The 21,745-nt window shown below is 47.3% G+C and overlaps 1 protein-coding gene across 1 annotated transcript in view; it reads left to right on the top strand.

The window, feature by feature from the left end:
• MYO15A (myosin XVA) overlaps positions 1-21,745 on the top strand; it is a 69,426-nt gene extending 47,681 nt beyond the window's left edge. Inside the window, exons 46-60 of the mRNA XM_066640863.1 lie at positions 884-1,020; positions 2,789-2,861; positions 3,321-3,393; positions 4,678-4,751; positions 4,987-5,069; positions 5,892-6,022; positions 9,055-9,149; positions 9,414-9,491; positions 10,536-10,632; positions 12,762-12,922; positions 13,606-13,739; positions 14,120-14,253; positions 14,925-15,058; positions 19,162-19,302; positions 21,644-21,745. Coding sequence (XP_066496960.1) covers positions 884-1,020; positions 2,789-2,861; positions 3,321-3,393; positions 4,678-4,751; positions 4,987-5,069; positions 5,892-6,022; positions 9,055-9,149; positions 9,414-9,491; positions 10,536-10,632; positions 12,762-12,922; positions 13,606-13,739; positions 14,120-14,253; positions 14,925-15,058; positions 19,162-19,302; positions 21,644-21,745 — 1,647 coding nt within the window. The remainder of the gene's footprint in view (positions 1-883; positions 1,021-2,788; positions 2,862-3,320; positions 3,394-4,677; positions 4,752-4,986; positions 5,070-5,891; positions 6,023-9,054; positions 9,150-9,413; positions 9,492-10,535; positions 10,633-12,761; positions 12,923-13,605; positions 13,740-14,119; positions 14,254-14,924; positions 15,059-19,161; positions 19,303-21,643) is intronic.

Below are 21,745 nucleotides of genomic sequence, written 5' to 3'. Positions count from 1 at the left end.
GACAAAATACTGCAAAGAAAAGCCAGATGTTGAAAAAAGTGGCTTAGCCGTGGTTGTCCCCTGGCAGGGCCGGCCTTAGAAGCTATGGGGCCCCATTGGAAACATCTTTCAGGGCCCCAGTTCACAGCAAGGTCTGCTGAATCTTAGAAATAAAATGTATTATGTATCTCTATGGCAGAATGGAAAACCATGGGAGTTTAGAGCACAGTGGTTGAAAAGGCCTTAGGAGTGGACCTCAACAGGTGGGAAACCCTGGCCTCTGAGCGGCCCGCTTGGAGGCAGGCTGTGCAGCATGGCCTTTCCCAGTTTGAAGAGACACTTGGCCAACAGTCTGAGGCAAAGAGGCAAAGAAGGAAGGCCCACAGCCAGGGAGACAGACCAGGGACAGACTGTACTTGCTCCCAGTGTGGAAGGGATTGTCACTCCTGAATCGGCCTTTTCAGCCACACTAGACGCTGTGCCAGAACCACCATCCAGAGCGTGATACCATAGTCTTCCAAGACTGAAGGTTGCCAACACTCACGGTTGAAAATGGCTGGAAAAGTCTTTTGGGTTCTGCAGCTTTGTTTTTAGGGCATCTATCTGTAGTAACAAATCATCTGTCCCCTTTCCTCTGCTGGCGTAGCTGTGGGTTAGGGTTAGTGTTAGGGCAGAGCCAGCAGAGTAAGAGGGACAGGCAGTTCATTTCTACAGACAGTTGCCCTTGAAATAAACTTGCAGACCTGGAAGAGTCTCCTGGAAGCCAGAATGACATCACAAGCGGAGAAGACATAGCGATCAGTGTGCCCTGAGAAGAAAAACGTTGAAAATCACTGTCCTAGAGTCATGTGCCTATGAATGTCCTGGGACAAAGACCGTGGACCTCTCTCTTCCCCCCCTCCAGGTGTCTCAAGCAGGCGACAACTATGCAGAGAGCGCCAAAGAGTTGGAGGGAGCCAAGGCTGGCAGCCCGCAAGACGGCTCCTTCACCATGCAAGAATTTGCCACGAAGTATTTCCGAGCAAGGCAGAGGGCAAAGACGTGAGTGCGTGTGGACGGACGTGGGGCCCGGAACCCTTCCCGTAGGGCTGGTTTTGCGCTCAAGAGAATGGAGGCCGTCATCTCAAGTTTGGTGGTGGTTCAGAGTTGCTCTCCTGAGGGTGCCAACCCCCTGTGTAAGAGAACCAAGGAATTCCAGGGTGCTTCAGCCACACCCACCTCGGCATGCCTGTTAGTTGTAACACCCCTGCTATTGTTTACGTGTGCCAGCCCGTGCCCTGGGATGACCAAGAGGTAAGTCCAGGGCCTCGCGCCGCCCTTGCCGCGAGCAGTTGACTCTCTTGCAGCCTGTTGCGATTGCGGATTCACGGAATCGTTCGCCTCTCAGCGATGTAAAATAAGTTGGAGGTTGCGCTGAGATGAGCTGAAGCCATCTTGGAGATGTGGTGGTGAGGGGGCTGTGTTGGGAACGTCAAACCAGCAGCGCAGCAGCAGTGAAGGAAGCAAATGCCATGCTAGGGACCATAAAGAGAAAGAGACTGCTCATGTTATATTGCCCTGGATGAATCTACAGTGCAACCGCATTTGAAATACTATGTACAGCTCTGGCCACTGCACCTCCAGGACATGGTTGCCTAGCTGAAGAAGGAGCAAAAAGAGGCAACCAAAATGATGAGAGGGGCTGAAGCATCTTCCTTGCGAGGAAAGGTGATGTGTTATATGATAACTAATGACACATGTTGCCCCATGCCTTTTTAGTTGATTAAAAAGGGTTTCGATTGGATTGATTAAAGGTTGTCGTCCTGCTTGTAGGGGAACATAATTCCTCTTCAGTTGCTCTCAGAGCTTGAGGCAGCAGGGCCCAACAGTTGGAGGCCATTGTGTCTCTCCACCACTCTGGTTTTCCCAAACACATCCCCCCTTCTCTCCTTCCATACAAGCAAGCAGAGCAGTGGTTCCCAAACTTTTCAGTACCGGGACCCACTTTTTAAAATGTCAGGACCCGCCTAGGTTTACCAGATTTTAAAAAAAAAGGAGATCTAGAAAGAAATAATTATTTATTTATAAGTAATAATAACCTGACAAAAAGACCCTCAAACATGTATCTCCCTGTATTTTCAAAAACTTGCAAACTGCAGGAGCTGAGCTCTTTGCAGGGTGATTAACAGCTACAGTATCTGATTTTTCAATAGCCTCGGGGCTTGAGGGAATAACAGCCCAGTCCTATGCATGTCTACTCAGAAGTCAGTCTCATTAAAGTCAATAGGGCTTACTCCCAGGAAAGTGTGGATAGGATTGGGCTGTTAGTTGTCTGAGCTTTCCATCACCGTTGAGCAACCCACGCAAAATGAGGTGGTGACCCATCAGTGGGTCCCGACCCACAGTTTGGGAACCACTGGAACAGAGCGAAAGTGTCCATTCACTTCTTCAGAGCAGGTGAGCGGCACGACCGCCACTGAGAGACCCTCTGAGGAGGAATGTGCTTTCTGTCCTAGATTTGTTGTCCCAAGGACGTGGTGGGGGAGGCACCCCTCACAGCTATCCCAGGTTTAGCCCCTTCCCTTTGCTCCATTCATCTGTATGGGAAAAGGAGGTGCAATCTGGACAATCCTTATGGAAGAAGCATAATGGCCCTCCCAAAACACCACAAAAATGTGGGGCAGCAGGGGTTAAATTTTGCCTGGGCAGCCAAGATGCCAGAACCCACCTGGTGTGGCAGGCACAATGCCAAAGGGAAGCAGAGAGCAAGTGCTCACCCGAAGTCTTCTCTGCGACAATGGCGGAGTTCATTTTTTGGAATTCATTTCAGGGATTCAGTCCAGCAGAAATCCAAGAAAAGTGGCGAGTCCAGGAGTGTAGCAGATACTCTGAGATTCACGAAGGTAACACAGACGGCTGTCTTGCTAGTTCTGACCCAGCTACTCCCCCCCATCGTGTGTGTGTGTGTGTGTGTGTGTGTGTGTGTGTGTGTGTGTGTGTGTGTGTGTGTGTGTTGCAGGTGCTAGTGGGATCACTGAGACGGTACTGGAGTCCCAACAGAGGAGTCCCCAGGCACCTGTCTGCTTCCCCCTAGTTGTGCTTTGTGGCTCAGCCCCCTGCCTTCCCAGCAAGGGGCTGGAGAGCTCTCCAGCAGGTCAGGAACCAGAGATTTCCAACCAGCACAGTTGTCCAGTGAAGGAGTTACTCAGAACCAGGCAGCAGGAAGGCTAGCGTTGGCAGTTGCTAGGCACCCAATGCTGCCCCTTTTTCCCCTGGGATATCATGCCATCCGTTTGTTGAATGCCTGTGATACTCTGGCCAAGCCCCTGACTCCCTTTCTCTCTCTGCCTGCCCCTCTGCAGTCCCCCATCCAGGAGTCGCTCATTGAGTTCACTGACGGCAGCCTGAACAAAACTGCAGCAGATGCCTTCCAAGGTGAGAGGCTTTGCAAGGTGTGGGCTGTTCAAGGGAGAGCTTTGTGTGCCACCCCAGCACTGGTGAGAGAATCAGACTAGGGTGGAGGGAGACCTGGGTTCAAATTCCCCCCACCCTCACCCAGGAAGTTCATTATATGATCTTGGGCCAGTGATGCAGCAAGGGTACAACTGGCAATCCTGATCACTCCCTTTCCCCATCAGTACAAAACAAAACTGGGGAGGGGATTAGGAGTCTGGTTTGGGTACCACTTCAGCCTGGGCTGGGCCTGGCTTTTGCTGCGAGGAAAGGCTAGAGCAGGGGTGCCCAAACCCCAGCCCTGGGGCCGCATGCGGCCCTAAAGGCCTCTCAATGCAGCCCTCAGGGAGCCTCCAGTCTCCAATGAGCCTCTGGCCCTCCAGAGATTTGTTGGAGCCTGCACTGGCCTGATGCAACTGCTCTCAGTGTGAGGGCGACTGTTTGACCTCTCGCGTGAGCTATGGGATGAGGGCTCCCTCCGCTGCTTGCTGTTTCATGTCTGTGAGGCAGCAGTGGCAGCAAAGGAAAGGCCGGCCTTGCTTTGTGCAAGGCCTTTTATAGGCCTTGAGCTATTGCAAGACCTTCATTCATTCATATAAGTTCCACCTCTAGTATATTCATTTATGTAAACTTATGTAAATTTATTCAAATTTTAAATGTAAATTAACTCTTTTTTTCCCCCCCCCGGCCCCTGACACAGTGTCAGAGAGATGATGTGGCCCTCCTGCCAAAAACTTTGGATACCCCTGGGCTACAGCAAGAGTGGCCAAACTTGCTTAACGTATGAGCCACATACGATAAACTTCAGATGTTAGGGAGCCTCAAGAGAGATGTTTGAGATCCACAGTAGTTCAGAAGCATTTAAATTCTTAGATATATTTACTCACTGTGAACATTAAGCTCATGTTTTAATCCAGGGGACTCTCAGTTTGTACGTGGTAAATAATCATAAAGCTTGAAATGTTTTTATTTACCTTTTTAAATGTGGTGCAAAAAAGTTGCTCAGCCAACACTCAGATGCACATGCTGTGGTTTGGCCACTCCTGGGCTAGAGTGTCCAGGACTTCTGAGTTTAGAAAGCACTACAGCTGCTTAACCTTCCTCTCATTTGCTGATTCTCACCTAAAAACACCCAGTGCTAGAATGACAAGGGATACCCAGGAGGAGAGGCCCTGATTCCCCACGCTCTGCCCTCTGGGTGTGCTAGAGCTGAAGCATCCAAGTGATTTGGGATGTGGTTTTTTTTGTTTGTTTGTTCTGTCCTAGCGGTGATGAAGTTCATGGGTGACCTCCCACTCAAAGGGCAAACAGAGCTAGATGTGGTCTGCAGTCTTCTGAAGGTAAGACCTGCACTGCAATTCTTAGTCAAGCCAGGTCTTCAGGGGAGATGGAGCACTGATGGAGGTAGAGACCAGGTCCTGACCTACGAATGACCAACTCTCCAATGATAGGCTTTAGCATTACCATCCCAGGCCAGAAGACCTTTGGCCGACTCTGTGGCTGGCATGATGCTTTCTCCAGAAGAAAAAAAATCCCTGGGATTTGCTTAATTCTATGTTTGCCCAACCCTTTCAGCTCTGTGGAGACCACAAGGTAATCAGGGATGAAGTTTACTGCCAGATCGTCAAGCAGGTCACGGACAATACTAGTTCCAAGACGTACGTGAGTCCTTTTTTGCTGTGTGCCAGTCCTTGTATATAGTAGTGGCTGGTACATGGAGGGGGCTCTGTCTGTGTGAACTCCCCCCCCCCCAGTCCACTGCTTGTAATCCATCAGAAATGTATTCACAGACAATTTGATCTCCACTGCATGGCTTGTCTCATCCACTGTTCCATTCTCACCACTGCTGCTATGTGGTTCAGGTTCCCATGTTACCAGCAAGGCTGGGGAGCTATCCAGCAGGTCAGGGAGCAAGGGCTTCATGACAGCAGGGTTGCCATCTGGCTAAGGAGTCACCAGGAGCCAATCAACTGCCACATTCCATCTTTGGAATATCTGGGGGGGGGGGAACCAGGCAAGGTCCAGCAGTTCTCCCAGAAATCCATTTTCCCTGGATTGCACCCCTTCCTTGATGCTGCTCTCTGGGGAGGGGGGGATCTCTGCTGACTTCCCTTGACCACAGTAGGTGCTGTGAGTCCCCCTGGGAAAATATCTCCTTTGGTTCTGGTGTGGATACAAAGGTGTGGGGCTTTATATCAGCCTTCTTGGTCCCATCTCCCCAATGCTAATAGTTCCAGTGTCTCCAAAGGGAACAGCAAGTAGTTTGCATTCCAGTTAACAAAGTCCCTTGTGTTTGAAGGAAGGTGGGAGATCTGGAGAGCCCATTCGAGAGCTGCAGCCCCTGACACCTCCAGAGGATTCTACCCTTGTTGCTTCAGTGTGAATGTGGGGGAGGTGGTGTGAGCTCCCTTATCCTGGGCTGGTCTTCTAGGTGCAGTCAGGGATGTGTTGACTGCAGCACGGCTGTGGATTTTTCACAGGGACAGCTGCCAGAAAGGATGGCGGCTGCTGTACATCCTCAGTGCCTACTACAGATGCTCAGAGGTCCTTAAGCCTTACCTCCTGCAGTTCTTTCAGGAGACCTGTGGCAATCCTGGTGTGCACTTCCAAGGTAAGGCATCCTGTTAGCAGGACATCTGGTCAGCACCAAGTGCTATAGATCAGGACTACGCATCCTACCAGGGTCTTTCCCGGTCCTAGCTGGAGATGAACTGGGACTGTTGGCACTGCAGGCAAATGTGCCCTGCAGGTTGGGCCCAGTGGAAAGAAGGGTCAAAACAGAGATAATATTTGACAAGAAGTCAGATAGCCTGGCAGCTGGCAGCTTCACAACTTGTGCGTTCCAGCAAAAATGAATGCCAGATTTTAACCTGCAGTGCATCGGGCAGGTTGCTTGTCTTGTTACCTTGCACATGCTGGATCTTGTCTGATCTCGGAAGCTAAGCAGGGTCAGGCCTGGTTAGTACTTGGATGGGAGACCGCCTGGGAATACTGGGTGCTGTAGGCTTATACCATAGTCTTTCGAGACTGAAGGTTGCCAACCAACCAAAAAAAAATCAACATGTTCATTTAATTATTTATTTATTTAATTATTTATTTTAAACATCATCTTTGCCTTATTTTTTTTAAGCACAAAAAAAAAAATTGTAAAACTGCTCAGGTAAATGAGTTGGTGATGTCTCAAGTGCTAGCCAATAGGCACCATCCACACTTGAGTTCTGCCCAGTTCAGACTGACCATGTAGGAAAAGTGCAGAGCCAGTTTGTCAGAGGAGAGAGGGAGTACAGGTGGGATCTTGGTATCCACTGATTTGGCATCCACTGGTTTGACTCACCTCTGATACCAGGGTTCACCTTTAAATGCCTTAAGGAAAAAAAGCAACAAAATCCAATTTCGTACTTTGCACTGTTAAACCAAATCGTTTGCAAGCTTCTTGGGGTTAAAGATAGCTTTAAAGACCCACTTCTGGGTTTCTTGCTTCTCTACTGTCGCCCCAGAATGCATGGGTATATATGCTATACTGCATTCATTCACTAGATGGGGTGAATAATGGACTCTAATGGAATTATTTGTCCCATCTAGTGGGCTGAGTGCAATATAGCATCTATACCTTATTACAAGGCATTTAAAGGTGGACCCCAGTATCTACTGGTTTCGGTATCTACCGAGGGTTCCGGATCCCCTCTTGGCTCTAAAAAGCATGTTGCACCCATAATCACCCAAGGTTTATTAGGGGGTCAGAAGTGCTGAAGTGAGCTGAAGACTTTGTGTTTGTGTGTGTTCTAAATATACTTCAAAATTACTGAGGGCAGGGAAGAGGTTAGAGGTAAAAAGCCGGCACAGTTTTAGGCCTGGACTCATCAATCAGACTTACATCCGTTTGGGGAGGTGCACTCACTACTGTCCAAAAGTCATTAATAAATGGAAATGAGCCCATCTGTTATGCTATTAGTAGACAGACCATCGTTACCTACCACAGCTAGTGGTTATTTTCTCATTAAAAGCTGCAGGTTTTAAAACTGTGTCGATGGCTCCAGAGAGGGGGGGATTATTGCTGATGATAGATGATCCCCCCCAGCGTGGCTCCCAGCTGGGGATTGCGTTCCACTTCACAGCCTGTTAGCACGTTGTCGTCCCTGGAGGGGTCTGTCCCACCGAACGTGGGTGGATTAGGAAGCTAATGCAACAAGCCAAGCTGCAAGTTCTGAAGCAATTAATCAGCATGCAAAGCTGTGTTGGGCTCTTGGTGGGCTGCCCGTCTTGAGAGTCAGTGGGGGCAGCCAGCCAGACTTGTCAGCACAGCGGCAAGGGGCACTCCCCGCTTCCCTGAGCAACCAGCCGTTCCAGGGAGAACAACACTCATGTCTGGTTTCCTTTGGGCGCTGGCTGGAGGCCTGCAGCATTTCTGCCGTCTTTGCTTTCTTTGCGCACAGAGGATATGTGTTTTGACTTTGACAGAGGTGCTAGTTTTGACTTTTAAAGCCCTTTACGGCTCGGGTCCGGGGTATTTGAGGGACTGCCTCCTTCCCTACAATCCTGCCCATGCTCTTAGATCAGGGGTGCTCACACTTTTTTGGCTCGAGAGCTACTTTGAAACCCAGCAAGGCCCGGAGATCTACTAGAGTTTTTTTTACAATGTTCGCACCATCGTAACATATAACATGTGTACAATGTATGTTGGTGTACCTTGAGCCCCACTGAGTATAACAGGACTTACTCCTGAGTAGACATGCCTAGGATTAGGCTGTGAGGCTGCAATCCTAGCCACACTTACCTGGGAGTAAGCCCCATTGAGTACAATGGGCCTTACTCCCGGCGTTTCCTCCCAGAGGCACCTGAAGGGGGGGGTCGGCACTCCGCCATCTACTCATTTTGCCTCACGATCTACCGGTAGATCGCGATCCACCTATTGAGCACCCCTGTCTTAGATCATCTGGGGGGGCCCTTTTGAGTGCCGCCACTAAGAGATGTGAAGGGGCAGCGGCCAGGAAGAGGGCCTTCTCGGTGGTGGCCCCCGAACTGTGGAATACCCTCCCCTTAGAACTGAGAACTGCTCCCTCGTTGCTAACGTTTCGGCATGGACCGAAGACCTTTTTATTTCAAAAAGCTTTTAATTGTTGACAGGCTGGCTGGCGTTCTTGCTTTTTATATGAAAATCCACGGGTTTCTTGGTTTGTTTTTAGATTTTTTAATTATTGTAAATTGTTTTTAATGATTGTTTTTAATGTTGTATTTTTAAAGTGTTTGTAAGCCGCCTTGTGTGCCCGCTGGGCAAAAAGGCGGGGTATAAATTAATAATAATAATAATAATAAAAATAATAATATGTGGGTGCAAAAGCGCTGGCACTCCTGAAAGGTAGCCGACCCGCTGCCCCACATCAAGGACCCAGAGAGAGCCCCTGTGTCCAAAGGTACTATAGGCAACTCTCAGCTGTCTCTGTTGAGCAGGAAGGGGCAGAAGTTGTGCTTTGGAACAGCCCCTAGTGTGGAAGCAGGCTCTGGGCTCCGGGGTGTCAATTTGTCTTTAAAATGGCAAGCCAGGAAACCGAACCTCTGCCCGTTGTTAAAGGAATCGGGAGGCCAGTGTGGCCCCCTCTTCTCCAGGGTGTCTGACTCTCTGGCTTGTCTCTTGACCTCCCTTAGGCATCGCCAAAGCCTGTGAGCAAAACCTGCAGAAAACCTTGCAGTTTGGTGGCCGGTGCGAGTTCCCTGGGCACATGGAACTGAAGGCCATGGTGGTGAGTGCTCTGACGGGTGGGTTGGCGAGGTGTGTGTGCCCAAGCGGAGTTTGGTTTCCAAGCGGGGGGGGGGGGTAGCATTGCAGTGGATTCAATCTGAGCAAAGCGGCTGTGTAGGGGACGTGAAGATGCTTATCCAAGTTGCTCTCTTATGGCTTTGTTTTCCTGGCGCGTTTATTTTCCGCTGGAGAGATGCTCCGTGGGATGCCCGCCACTCCAACCTGGCTAAACATGGCATTCTCTCTCCTTTCTTTCCCTGCCAAGGCTGGGAGGAGCTCCAAACGCCAGCTGTTCCTTCTGCCGGGAGGCATTGAACGGCACCTCAAGATCAAAACGTGTTCGGTGGGTAGAAACAAGGGGAGGATCTCTTCATACCCAAAGAGAATTATTACTGCCGGAAGCCCATGAGTCATATTCTGACTTCATTGCTAGTTGATCTGCACTGGTGACGGTGCACTTCTGAGCTCAATTCCCCTTCCTGATTATCACCTTTTAAGCCTTCAGCAGTTTGAGACTGGGGTATTTTAGGGACCCTCTGCCCCTCCCCATTCATGATTCTGCTGTGCACCACCACTGAAGTGTGGCTGGCAGCACATGTTACCTATTTTTTCCTCTTCACCTTTCAAAGACAATGAAAGGCTATCTTGTTTAGACAGGTCTTTAATTTGGATTAATTTGTTCCCTCCAAACGTACAGTTTTATCCGGCCCCCCTGCTGATTGTGTTCCCACCCCGCCACCCCCGGGTCACTGCAGGTTCTTTTATCACATTGTCTGTTTCAGGGGTTCTCAAACATTTTAGCACCGGGACCCACTTTTTAGAATGACCATCTGTTGGGGCCCACCAGAAGTGATGTCATTAACTTGGAAGTATGTCATGGCCAGAAATGGCATCATCCATTCAGGCTTCAAACTTAAGCCACTATCAGCCAAAGGTTCCATGACACAGTGCGCTCGTGCTGTTATTTTGCATAGCTTGGAATTCAAACGTTCCTGCTTGGAAGTCAAAGCAAAAGGCAGACTTGGATCCTTCTGCAACCACCCAGCTCTCCCCCCCTTTCCAGCATCCCATCTTATCACCTATTCAGGGTGCAGCACCGCACCTCTCTCTCACTGGGAGCCCACCCTACCCAACAGCTCTGCCCCTTTATTTTCAGCTCTCTATTTTCAATTGTGGCTGAGCTAGGTGCTGCGTGACTCACCTGAAATTGGCATGCGACCCACCGAGTGCGTCCCACAGTTTGAGAAACTCTGGTCTATTGTTTTATCTCAGTATATGGGGGGGGGAGTTTCGCATAAAGCAGCGTATACATGTTTAATATGGATTGTTTAACGTTCTCAGTGGTTCTGCTTTCCCTTCACTCACACACACACACACCCTTCTCTAGGTTGCGCTGGATGTCATAGAAGAACTGTGTTACGAAATGGGACTGTTCAGACCTGAGGCCTTTGATGAATATGTGATTTTTGCTGTCACCAACAAAAGTGAGTCCAGCGAAGCTCCGGGGGGGAGGGGGCACCTTTCACTCAGCCCAAATAAAACACCGTTTCAGTTCTTCTACTCTTTTGCATTAGAGATGCTGGGCACGTCTACACTACATTGCCCAAACCGGTTTAATAACACAGGCCAACACACATTTTGCTTCCTTAAACGTTACGCCAATTCCTGGGTATATTTGGGGTGTCGATTCAAAAAAACGGCATCCATTTTGCCCTATCGCATCTAGTTTTGGAGACACGGCATAGCCTCTTTAGTGAATGGTTCAAGCAGCTTCCTCATGAGAAAGCCTACACCATGGCTTCCTCATGAGGAAGCTGCTTGAACCATTCACTAATGAGGCTATACTATATCTCCAAAACTAGACGTGACAGGGCAAAACGGATGCCGTTTTTTGGATCGGCACCCCAAATACATATCAAACCACCATAAAATTTGGGAAAAACTTTTCTGACCCTCAATTTTGTAGGCCTGTGTATAATCATTCTCACTCCTGGATACTGTATTCTGTGGCTGGGGGGGTGGGGGATTGTCTAGATCAGGGGTCTCCAAACCCCGGTCCGGGGGCCAGATGCGGCCCGCGGCGAGTCTCTATCCGGCCCGCGGTCAGCCTCTTGTTCCCTGAAAGCCTCTGGTCCACTTGTGTGAACATGATTGGAGCTGTGCTCTGGTTGCATCTGGAGGGTGTTCTAAGGGCCAGAGAGGTTGCATGAATGAGCCCATTCATTCATTTATTCACTCATCTAAGTTCCATCTGTAATTTATTTATATAAATTTTATATTTAAATTTTTTTCCTGGCCCTCTACATTATGCCAGATATTTGATGCGGCCCTCTGGCCAAAAAGTTTGGAGACTGCTGGTCTAGATTCTCAGCACCCTTGCAAAACTACAATTCCCAGGACTTTTTAGGAAAAGCCATGACAAACTATACTGTAAAACTGACACATGACTATATAAAATTGATAGGCCCTGAGTCCCTTTTGGGGGGACGGCAGAAGGGGGGGGGGGTGTTGAGAAAACAACAAGAACAGTAGTTATATACTGCTTTTCAACAAAAAGTTCACAAAGCGGTTTACAGAGAAAATCAAATATCTAATGGCTCCCTGTCCCAAAAGGGCTCACAATCTTAAAAGATGCAACACCGGCAGACAGCCACTAGAAAAGACACTGCTGGGGTGAGGTGGGCCAGTTACTCTCCCCCTGCTAAATAAAAGAGGAGCACCCATTTGAAAAAGTGCCTCTTAACCAGTTAGCAGGGGAAAAGGAGGTCACTTACTCCTGAAATGGCTAATTGCTGTTGAGATATGAAGGTATATCTTGAAAGTGCCTAGCGCCACCTCTTGGCAGATAGGTGTAAAACCATGTGGCAACCCTCATCATTTTGGTGATGCCAAAAACCAGAAATACATTTTTGTTAGCAGTGGTGTCGCTAGGGGGGTGCAGAGGGTGATGCGCACTGGGGGGGGGTGCGGGGTGACACCACTACTGGTCAAAATTTTTTAAATCTTGCCATTTTCGAAAAATACCATCATGTCATATATCTTTCGATGCATAATTTCATACAGAGTGCAGTGAAATAAACCTCACTGAGATATCTCTATTCTTTCAAAAGTTATACCCCAAAACCCAGTGGGGGTGGGGTGATGATGCACACACCCACCGCCCGGGGCATTGCCCCACTCACTGCATGGGAAGAGGTCCATCATGGGGTTGTCACACTGGCCTCCCATATAGGGTGATGCAAACCCTAGTGACACCACTGTTTGTTAGCAAAAATTCTAGACTGTATTTTACAGGTTCTGGGGCCATCCATGTGTAGGGTGAGTGAAGCTTTGTCCCCGCCCCCCCCAAAGTGGTTATGCAGGTAGCTGTAGGGAGAAGCCATTGCTAAGTGGAGAGAGCACATTCCTTGATGCAGAAGGTCGGGGTTCAAACCCTGCCGTTGCCAGTTTTTTGTTTTTTTTTTAAATGGGTCCCAAGTAGCAGGCCTGGGAAAGACCTTTTAAAGCTGCTGACATTCAAGAGCAGGCTATGCCGAACTACCTGGCCCATTTTAAGCTCCTTCGCGTGTTCTTATCTTTTCAAAATCAGATCTGTTGAATTTCATTTGCGCAGATCAGAACGTCCGGCCTTTGAACAAAAAAGAATACATCCTTGATGTTGCCCTGGAGATTGAGAACACTGACAGCAGCTATATGTTCTGGTACCGGCGTGTCATCTGGACCCAGCCTCTAAAATTTGATAACGAGCTTTATGTCACCATGCACTACAATCAGGTGAGACTCTTTGGGGAAGGAACCATGAGAAAGGTTTTGAAGAGACGTTTAGACTGCGTGGTTGTAATTCTTATTCCACTCCAGAATGATTTGGGGGGTGGATCTCTGGGGGGGGGATCTTGGTGATTGCAATATTTGGGGGCTTTAGTGACTGCAAGCCTAATTCTATCCCACTTTCCAGCAGCGATGCAGCTGCAATGCATCTCTGAGACAAGGTAGTTCCCTTACCTTGGGGAGGCCTCCATGACTGCCTCCCCACCATAGGATCCAGCGAACGCCCCATTGGCATGGCTGCATCAGTGCTGGAAAGTTGGATAGGATTGGGCCCTAAAATATTTGCAGGGTGGCACGGGATTTTCTTCCAGGGCATAAGAACATCAGAAGACATTCTGCTGAATCAGGACAAAAGGGTCTGTCAAGTCCAGCATTGGTAACACAATGGCCAGTCAGAGGCTTTGAGAAGTTTACAAGCAGGGCATGAAGCCAGTATCCTTTCCTGGGACAGTGGCTTTCCTGTCTATAAACATGGGGGAAGGCTCCATCTAGGTATGAATAACAGCCACTGGTGGCCAAGTTGGCTCAGATGTTACCAGATAATGCTCTATGAAGCTCTATGTAGATGTGAACCCTTGGGAGCACTAAGAAATGATTCTGATGGTGATTTGCTCCATTCCTTCTATCAGGTGTTACCTGATTATCTCAAGGGGCTCTTCAACACCCTCCCACCCACACAGCTGAGCGAACAGCAGTTCCAGCAGATTTCCAAGCTGGCTGCCCTACAGCACCGCGCAAAGGAGAGTGTCTACCTGCCTACCCTGTAGGTATCTCAGAGATAACAGTGGAGTTGGGGGCAGGACTGGTCCTGTTGCAGGGCAAATGGGGATATGCTGTTATCCTTTCAGTATCATAATTGTTGAATGTCCACTTGGGCAGATCAGAATGCACAAGGAATATGTTTTTTACTTTAGCGTACATCCCCACGGACAGTTTTCTGGAATTTTCTGGAAAGTTGGAGGCAGTGTTGAAAAGTTTCTCCATCCTGCACCACATACTCTGCTCACAGCAGAGCTGCAGGTCCTCTGAGTACACCCCTTTGCTTAGATGTTGGTGCAGCGTCTCCACTAGAGGCTTTTGCTTTTTTACACCATTGTAGTTTTGGGCTGCCTAAGACCGTCTGTTTCTCTTTCCTCCTGTGAGACGGGAGATTCAGGATTACATCCCGCCCCTGTTCTATCGCCTGCTGAAAGCCCAGGCTTGGCTGGACATGATCATGCAGCACACACAGCAAGCTCAAGCCCTGAGCGCCCACCAGGCTCGGGCACAGTTTCTAGGTAAGATTTCTTTTTTTGCAATGGGTTTAGGGGGTTGAGCGGGCTGTCATGTCAGCTGAGGAAGATCAGGCCAGCAAAGGTGTGGAATTAAATCATAATAGCACTGGACATCGGGTTGAAGAGAGATGGAAACAGAAAGTAAGGAGACTCCTGCTAAATCAGAACAGGGTGGGTCCATCTGGTGTAGCATCCTGTTTTCAAGAGCAGCCAGCCAGGAAGTCCTCTCTAGTTTCCTCTGTTGTGTGACCCTGGTGTCCGGTGTCCAGAAGCACACTGCTGGGAAGTTCAATTTAGTTATCATGGCTAGTAGCCCTTGATGGACCTATCCTCTCTGGATTTCATCTAGTCCCTTTTCCAAAGCCATCTAAATCAGTGACCGTTGTCAAATCCTGTGGCTGTGAGTTCCACAGGTGAATGATGTATTCGGTGAAGAATGGCTTCCTTTTGCTTGTCTTTAATCCTCATCAGTTTGACAGGGTGACTCCTGACTTCTAAAATGTTTAAAAAGAGATTGAAAGAGGTGATCTCTTTCTCCCTCCCTCCCTCCCTCCCTCCCCTCTCTTCAGACTGAAGCAGAGCAAGGAACTTCTTCAGCTCCTTGCTCTGGTCATAGTTCTTACAGGTGATAACTGTGACTTCACTCATCACCTTTCTGTTCCCCCACCACACAGGGCTCCTGAGTGCTTTCCCCATGTTTGGTTCATCCTTCTTCTACGTCCAGAGTTGCAGCAATAACACCATCGTCTCTCCATGTATCTTGGCTGTGAACCAGAACGGACTCAACTTTCTGAGCAAGGAAACCCATGTAGGTGTGGTGAGGGTCAATTCTAGGGTTCCAGGAGTCTCCCTCCTGCTGATGTAACTTGTGTCCTTAATTCTAGGTGGTTGTGGGGGGTCCTCATATCCGCAGGGTTGGGGAGCAGGGGCCCGCACTCCTGCCACTGGTATTACATGATCTTATGATCAGGGTCTCTGAAAGGAATTTTATCAGAGGTACAGTGTTTCTTTTAGACCCCTTTTGGAGGTACACAGTTTCTTTGGGGCCCCTTTGCCTCTCCACTGGATCATAATTTCATACAATTAGATCATAATTTCTATGAATTACAATATATAAAACTACATAGGCTTACACAAAATGTGAATGCTTGTCTTCACACAATATATGCAAACATTTTCTGAGATCTCAGGAAATTTCTGGTACCCCTCATTTGAATCCCAAGCCCCCCTTTTTACCCCGGGCCTAGCTACAATGTACCCCCTGCTCCCCCCCCCCCCGTGAGCCCTGGCTATGATGCACTAAGAAAGGGCAAGATCAGGCCCGTAGCCAGGATTCTAGAGGGGGGACGATTATTTTTTCAAGGAGGGCAATGATGTCAGGTATCTATACTGGTGGGCAAAATGAAAGGATAAGTTTGAAGAACCATCAAAATACCCGAAACTCCCCCAAATTTCATGAAGAGAAAATAAGGTGGGTTGTTGTTGTTGTTTTTTGAAAGATGCATTCATTTTCTGTAAAGCAATGTAACAATAATTTGCATAGAATAAATGCATCTGTGCATGCCATGTAAAATGTATTGCCTACATAGAAATAACATGCAGCATCTCCTTTCATGTACACACCAGTGCAATACACAGGCCTGCAACCCTATGATATATGATATAAAACATATCACTGGGATGCAGGTAGTATTTACTTGTATTGAAAGTGCCTATTTAACACCTATATAGCACCTATCTAACACCTATATGCTTATGCAACACCTATCTAGCACCTATATAGTGCCTATTTAACACCTATATAACACCTATCTAGCACCTACATAATGCCTATTTTACACCTGTATAGCGCCTATTTAATGCCTAATTAGTGCCTATCTAGCACCTAACTAACACCTATACAGCGCCTATATAACGCCTATCTAACACCTATATAGCGCCTATTTAACACCTATCTAGTGTCTATCTAGCACCTATCTAGCACCTATATATCAACTGTCTAACACCTATATACTGCCTATCTAGTGTCTATGCAACACCTATCTAGCGCTTATCTAACACCTATATAACACCTATCTAGCGCCTATCTGGCACCTATATAGTGCCTATATAGCGCCTACATAATGCCTATAGAGTGCCTATCTAGCAGCTACACAGCGCCTATCTAACACCTATATAGTGCCTATTTAAAACCTATCTAGCACCTATCTAACCTATATAGCACCTAACACCTATATACTGCCTATCTGGTGCCTATGCAACACCTATCTAACACCTATATACTGCCTATCTAGTGCCTATGCAACACCTATCTAGCACATATATAACACCTATATAACACCTATCTAGCTCCTATCTAGCACCTATCTAGCACCTGTATAGCACCTTGTCATGAATATGTACATGTTAGGCCTTGGTTAGCATGTGGAGCCTGAACCAAACTAAGTCAGTGACGGAGAAGTGGCTCGCAGTCCCTAGCTGCAAGAATGTGAGTAAACAAACATAAAGATTGTTGTCTCTCCTTTGCTGGCCAGAAAGGACAGACAACAAGAATTACTACCCATTAGAATGTTAGCACCTCTGCAGATAGAAAGGTGCCTTATCAAGCTGATGAAGTGCAGCTGTGGATCTCCAGTTGGGAGGGGTAAGAACTAGGAGGGATAGCAACCAGACCCACTCCGAGAAGGATCTGTCCTCAAAAGTTTCTGATTGGACAGTCTAAATAAGTATGAAGTCTCTTCAGCACTATTAGCATAAGAAGTATAATAATGAGTGCCCCAAGAGGTGTGTCCGGTTCTTCTTGACCAAAGTTTTTGGGTGCAACATCCTGCACACTGTGAGCTCCATTGTCCACCATGGGCATCTGGCCTCACAGGTAGCCTGGGGCTAAAGATCTACAAGCAGGTAGCCTGGAGCTAAAAATCTACAGGTGAGAGATAAGGATTAACAGAGATAGCCAGCTAGCTTTATTATTTTATTGCTGATACGTTTCCTAGATGTTTATGCCTCTAGCATTTGCTGCCTTATGTAACCTTATGTAATTAATAAACTAAAATACCTTTTACTAAGCTGTTTCATTGTCTGTTGGGGACAGAGGTTCAGAATCCTGCCTAGCCATTCAGCAAGCTACCAAGTGCTCATTGAGGTCTAGTAACTTGAGGACTGAAGTTTTAATTGGAGAAAGAGCTCAGTGCCTGCAAGGGATAGAGTTGAGCCTAGAGGGTCTCAGTGTCCCTGGACTGAGGCACTGGCACATACAGGGTGGTGGCAGTACTACTGAACAGGGGGGCCTTGAGGGCTTTAAGTTTCGAGAACCAAGAACTCTGAGCATCCCCAAACCCCCTAAGTTTGCGACACTCCTACATAATGCCTATTTTACGCCTATATAGCGCCTATTTAACACCTATTTAGCACCTATCTAGAGCCTATATAACACCTATCTGTATTTAACACCTATTTAATGCCTATATAGTGCCTATATGATGCCTATCTAACACCTATATATCGTCTATTTAACACCTATATAGCGCCTATCTAGCACCTATATAGTGCCTATCTAGCGCCTATATATTGCCTTTCTAACACCTATATAGTGCCTATTTAACACCTATATAGCGCCTGTCTAGCACATTTCTATCACCTGTATAACGCCTATATAGTGCCTATCTAGCACCTATATAACATTTGTTGGTGACACATTGCTGATGCATTGATACATATTAAAATAAAATTTATTTACATAAAAGCAAGAGGAAAGATATGCTAGTCAAATACAGTAACGTCATTGGAACACTAGTTTTTTTTACATTATTCATTACTTTTAAAAAGCAAAGTTCAGAAGATTTGAATGTATGGAATCTACCTGGATGAGCTGAATCCTCCCAGCTTTCTGAGAGTTGAATCTCCTTAGAACCAGGGGTGGATCCAGTGTCTGTTTTTGGGAGGGGACCATGAGCACTACCTTCAGAGCCCAGGTCAACCAGGCAGGTAGACCTGGGCTCTCAACTTGGAGCCCAGCTGGGTAGACCTGGCTCCTGCTTGAGCTTATCGCCTCTGTGGCCATTTGCTAGGTGGGTAGACCTGGGCTCCTGCCTGAACTTGGAGCCCGGGTTTTCCTGTAGACCTGGGCTCCTGCTTGAGCTTATCGCTTCTGTGGACATTTGCTGGGCAGGCAGACCTGGGTCTGGGCTCCCATCTGGACTTGGAGGCCTGCTTGGGTAGACCTGGGCTCCTGGTTGAGCTTATTGTGGCAAGGAGTTCCACAGACTAATTACACGCTGGGTAAAGAAATATTTTCTTTTGTCCATCCTAACTCTCCCAGCACTCGATTTTAGTGGATGTCCCCTGGTTCTGGTGTTATGTGAGAGGGAAAAGAACATCTCTCTAGCCATCCCTTGCATAATTTTATATGTCTCAGTCATGTCCCCCCTCAGGCCTCTGTGGCTCTGTGGCTTGCTGGGTGGGTAGACCTGGGCTCCCTCCTGGACTTGGAGCCCAGGTCTACCTATTTGGGTAGACCTGGGCTCCTGATTGAGCTTTAAGCCTCTGTGGCTGTTTGACGGGTGGGTAGACCAGGGCTCCCATTCCAGCCAATCTCCTTGACACCCGCCCAGTGGGTGTTCCCCTGACACCTGATTTTGCTCTCCATCCTGGCAGGCCCCCTTCCCTGCTGGCAGGACAGTTGGGGGGGGTATGCCCCCATGTCCTCCCCTGGATCCGCCCCTGCTTAGAACCTTTCCCACACTTAGATTCTTGGTTCTCTTTAGCTCAAATGCTTTCCATGTTTTCTCCCACCAGAAAAAGGGTCTCCCCAGGTTTCAGGCTGTGAGAGGGAGGGAGCTGCATATGGATTCAAGACTCCCTTCTTCAGGTGGCTGCACTCAAACAAGATTCTCCTTCCTCCTTCCCCAGGAGCCTATCGTGACATTCCCTCTGAAAGAGATCCAGTCCACACGCACCCAGCGACCCACAGCAGGATCAAGCTATCCCTACGTGGAGATCATGTTGGGAGATGTGATGTGTCAAAGGATCACACAGCTGCAGCTGGAGCAGGTACAGCGGAGATGCAGTTGTCTCAATATGGCACAATACCGTATTGTGCCCAAGTTCACATTGCCGCTAATAAGTCTGTGTAGCTAGGGCTGCCACTAAAATTTTGCTTGAAGCTGAATTGGAGATGAATCCTGAAAATTTCTTGGGCAAACAAGCTCAGGAATCTTGGGGGAGGTTAGAGATGATCCTATAAAATTAACGAGGTTGTGGCAGGGATGGGACTCTTTCATACATTCTGCACATGTTCCCATATACTCCATAACTCATTAGGGCTTATCCAAGAAAGTCTGAATGATTTCCAGGAAGATCTCCAAAGAGTTATGTTAAGGGTAGGATTACACATCCCTCCCCGGTACCAAGTCCTGCAAAATACAAATTGGGGCAGTCTTCTGTTTGCATGGAAACCCAACTGGGTACAAAGTGAGCCCTTTGGGAAGTTCTTTCCCTGCCCCACTATTCAAATTGTACAATAAAAATCCAGATCTTTCTACTCAAGTTATAGTATATGGCAGGGGTGTCCAAAGTTTTTGGCAGCAGGGCCACATCATCTCTCTGACACTGTGTTCGGGGGCTGGGGGAAAAAGAATTCATTTACATTTAAAATTTGTATAAGTTTACATAAATGAATATATTAAAGATGAACTTATATGAATGAATGAAGGTCTTGTAATAGCTCAAGGCCTATAAAAGGCCTTACACAAAGCAAGGCTGGCCTTTCCTTTGCTGCTGCTACTGCATCACAGACATGAAACAACAAGCAGTGGAGAGAGCCGTCATCCCACAGCTCACATGAGAGGTCAAACTATCGCCCTCACACTGAGAGCAGTTGTGTCAGGCCAGTGAGGGCTCCAACAAGCCAGAGGCTCATTGGAGACTGGGGGCTCCCTGAGGGCCGCATTGAGAGGCCTCGAGGGCCGCAAGTGGCCCCAGGGCTGGGGTTTGGGCACCCCTGGTATACGGTAACCTGAATACACTCATTCATTTGGCTTTTATTTAACCTCCCATATTTCAAGGGTTCCAGAACCTCAGTCCTTGACCCCAAATCTCACCTACCTAGCATAAGCTTTGTAACTCTTATGCAAATATATAGTATTTGTTTAAAGAAAACATGATGAAGCTTTGCACAAATGTTTAATTGACATCATTCCGCTCTCTCCTCTCTCTCTCTCTCTCTCTGTCTCCTTCTGTCTCTTCTCCTGTCTTCTTCCACTGGCTCTGTGAAGCTTAACCTTCAGATGGTAGGTAACCTGTACTTGACATCATACCAATTATATTTTTTGTGTGTTTTTTTTTAATGTTTTATTTATTTATTACAGATACAGGTAAGGAAAATTGGACAGACTTAGGGTTAGGACTACATAGGTTACACACAAGGTGGTGGCCATCGATTACAACATACATTAATCCAAACGAAATTATTCATCAATACAAAGATTATCATATTGATTAATCTACTGGTTCATAGTTTAATTAAACAATAATATTTTTTCTCTAACCTTATCTATCTCATCATAAAAAGGCTTCAAATTTTTACTTATAAACTCTTATCTAATTCTTAATATCTAATATCACATCTAAAAGGAATACCTTCAATTACAATGGTATTACACACTTCAATATCTCTTATAACATGTTATATATCATTTCCCATATCATTTTCCATATCTATCCAATCATCATACTAATTATATATGGGTGATATATATGGGTGATACAGTAAATGATAACATTTATTCCACCTACCGTCCACCTACTTTTGGGTCACCCTGTATATACAATTTTTATTATGCTTTCAAATGGTCAAAAGTACTTTCATACATGCAGTCTTCCTGCAGTCTTTGCTGTTGGTTTCATCTTTTCTTTTTTACCAGAGATGCTCCCTAGTTTGGATACTTATCCCTGGTAAATCAGTGTCCTTACCCAGTCCCTGTTTTTGTCTTTGGGGGAATGTCTTGCTACGTGTTTCGTGTGCTTTGATAGTTGTCATTCTTCAGGGCTCAGCCTTGGAATGGGGAGTGAATGCATCTTGTGTCTAGTCTCAACGCATGCGCATGAATGCGAAGGTCCCATGCAGTGCACAGCCTGCTGTTTCCCACACTGCAGCTGCTGAGGTCGGTCCTGAACTGTTGATAACCTGTGTTGGGACAACCTTTAATCTGAAGAACAAATGTCCTCCTGGCCTTTAAACTGTTAGAAGTTTCCAATTCTTACATGTAAGCTTTTGGCATCCAGATGTCATTCCTTCTAAAGCCCCCTACCTCCTGCTAGGAGGTAGAAGGCAGAATATTAACCCATATGGTATTGTCCTCTGTCTTCCTTCTTCCCTTCCATCCCTCTCCAGGGCTTGGAGCTGTGCCGAGTGATTGCCACACACATGGAGAGTTTGCTGTGTGCACGTGAAAAGAGGCTCACGCTCCCTCCAAGTGAGATCACGCTGTTGTGA

The sequence above is a fragment of the Tiliqua scincoides genome, chromosome 13 (genome assembly GCF_035046505.1).
Source record: "Tiliqua scincoides isolate rTilSci1 chromosome 13, rTilSci1.hap2, whole genome shotgun sequence".
In the NCBI taxonomy this organism is placed as follows: domain Eukaryota; kingdom Metazoa; phylum Chordata; class Lepidosauria; order Squamata; family Scincidae; genus Tiliqua; species Tiliqua scincoides.
The sequence above is the reverse complement of the archived record's forward strand: the minus strand, read 5'-3'. Positions and strand labels throughout refer to the sequence as shown.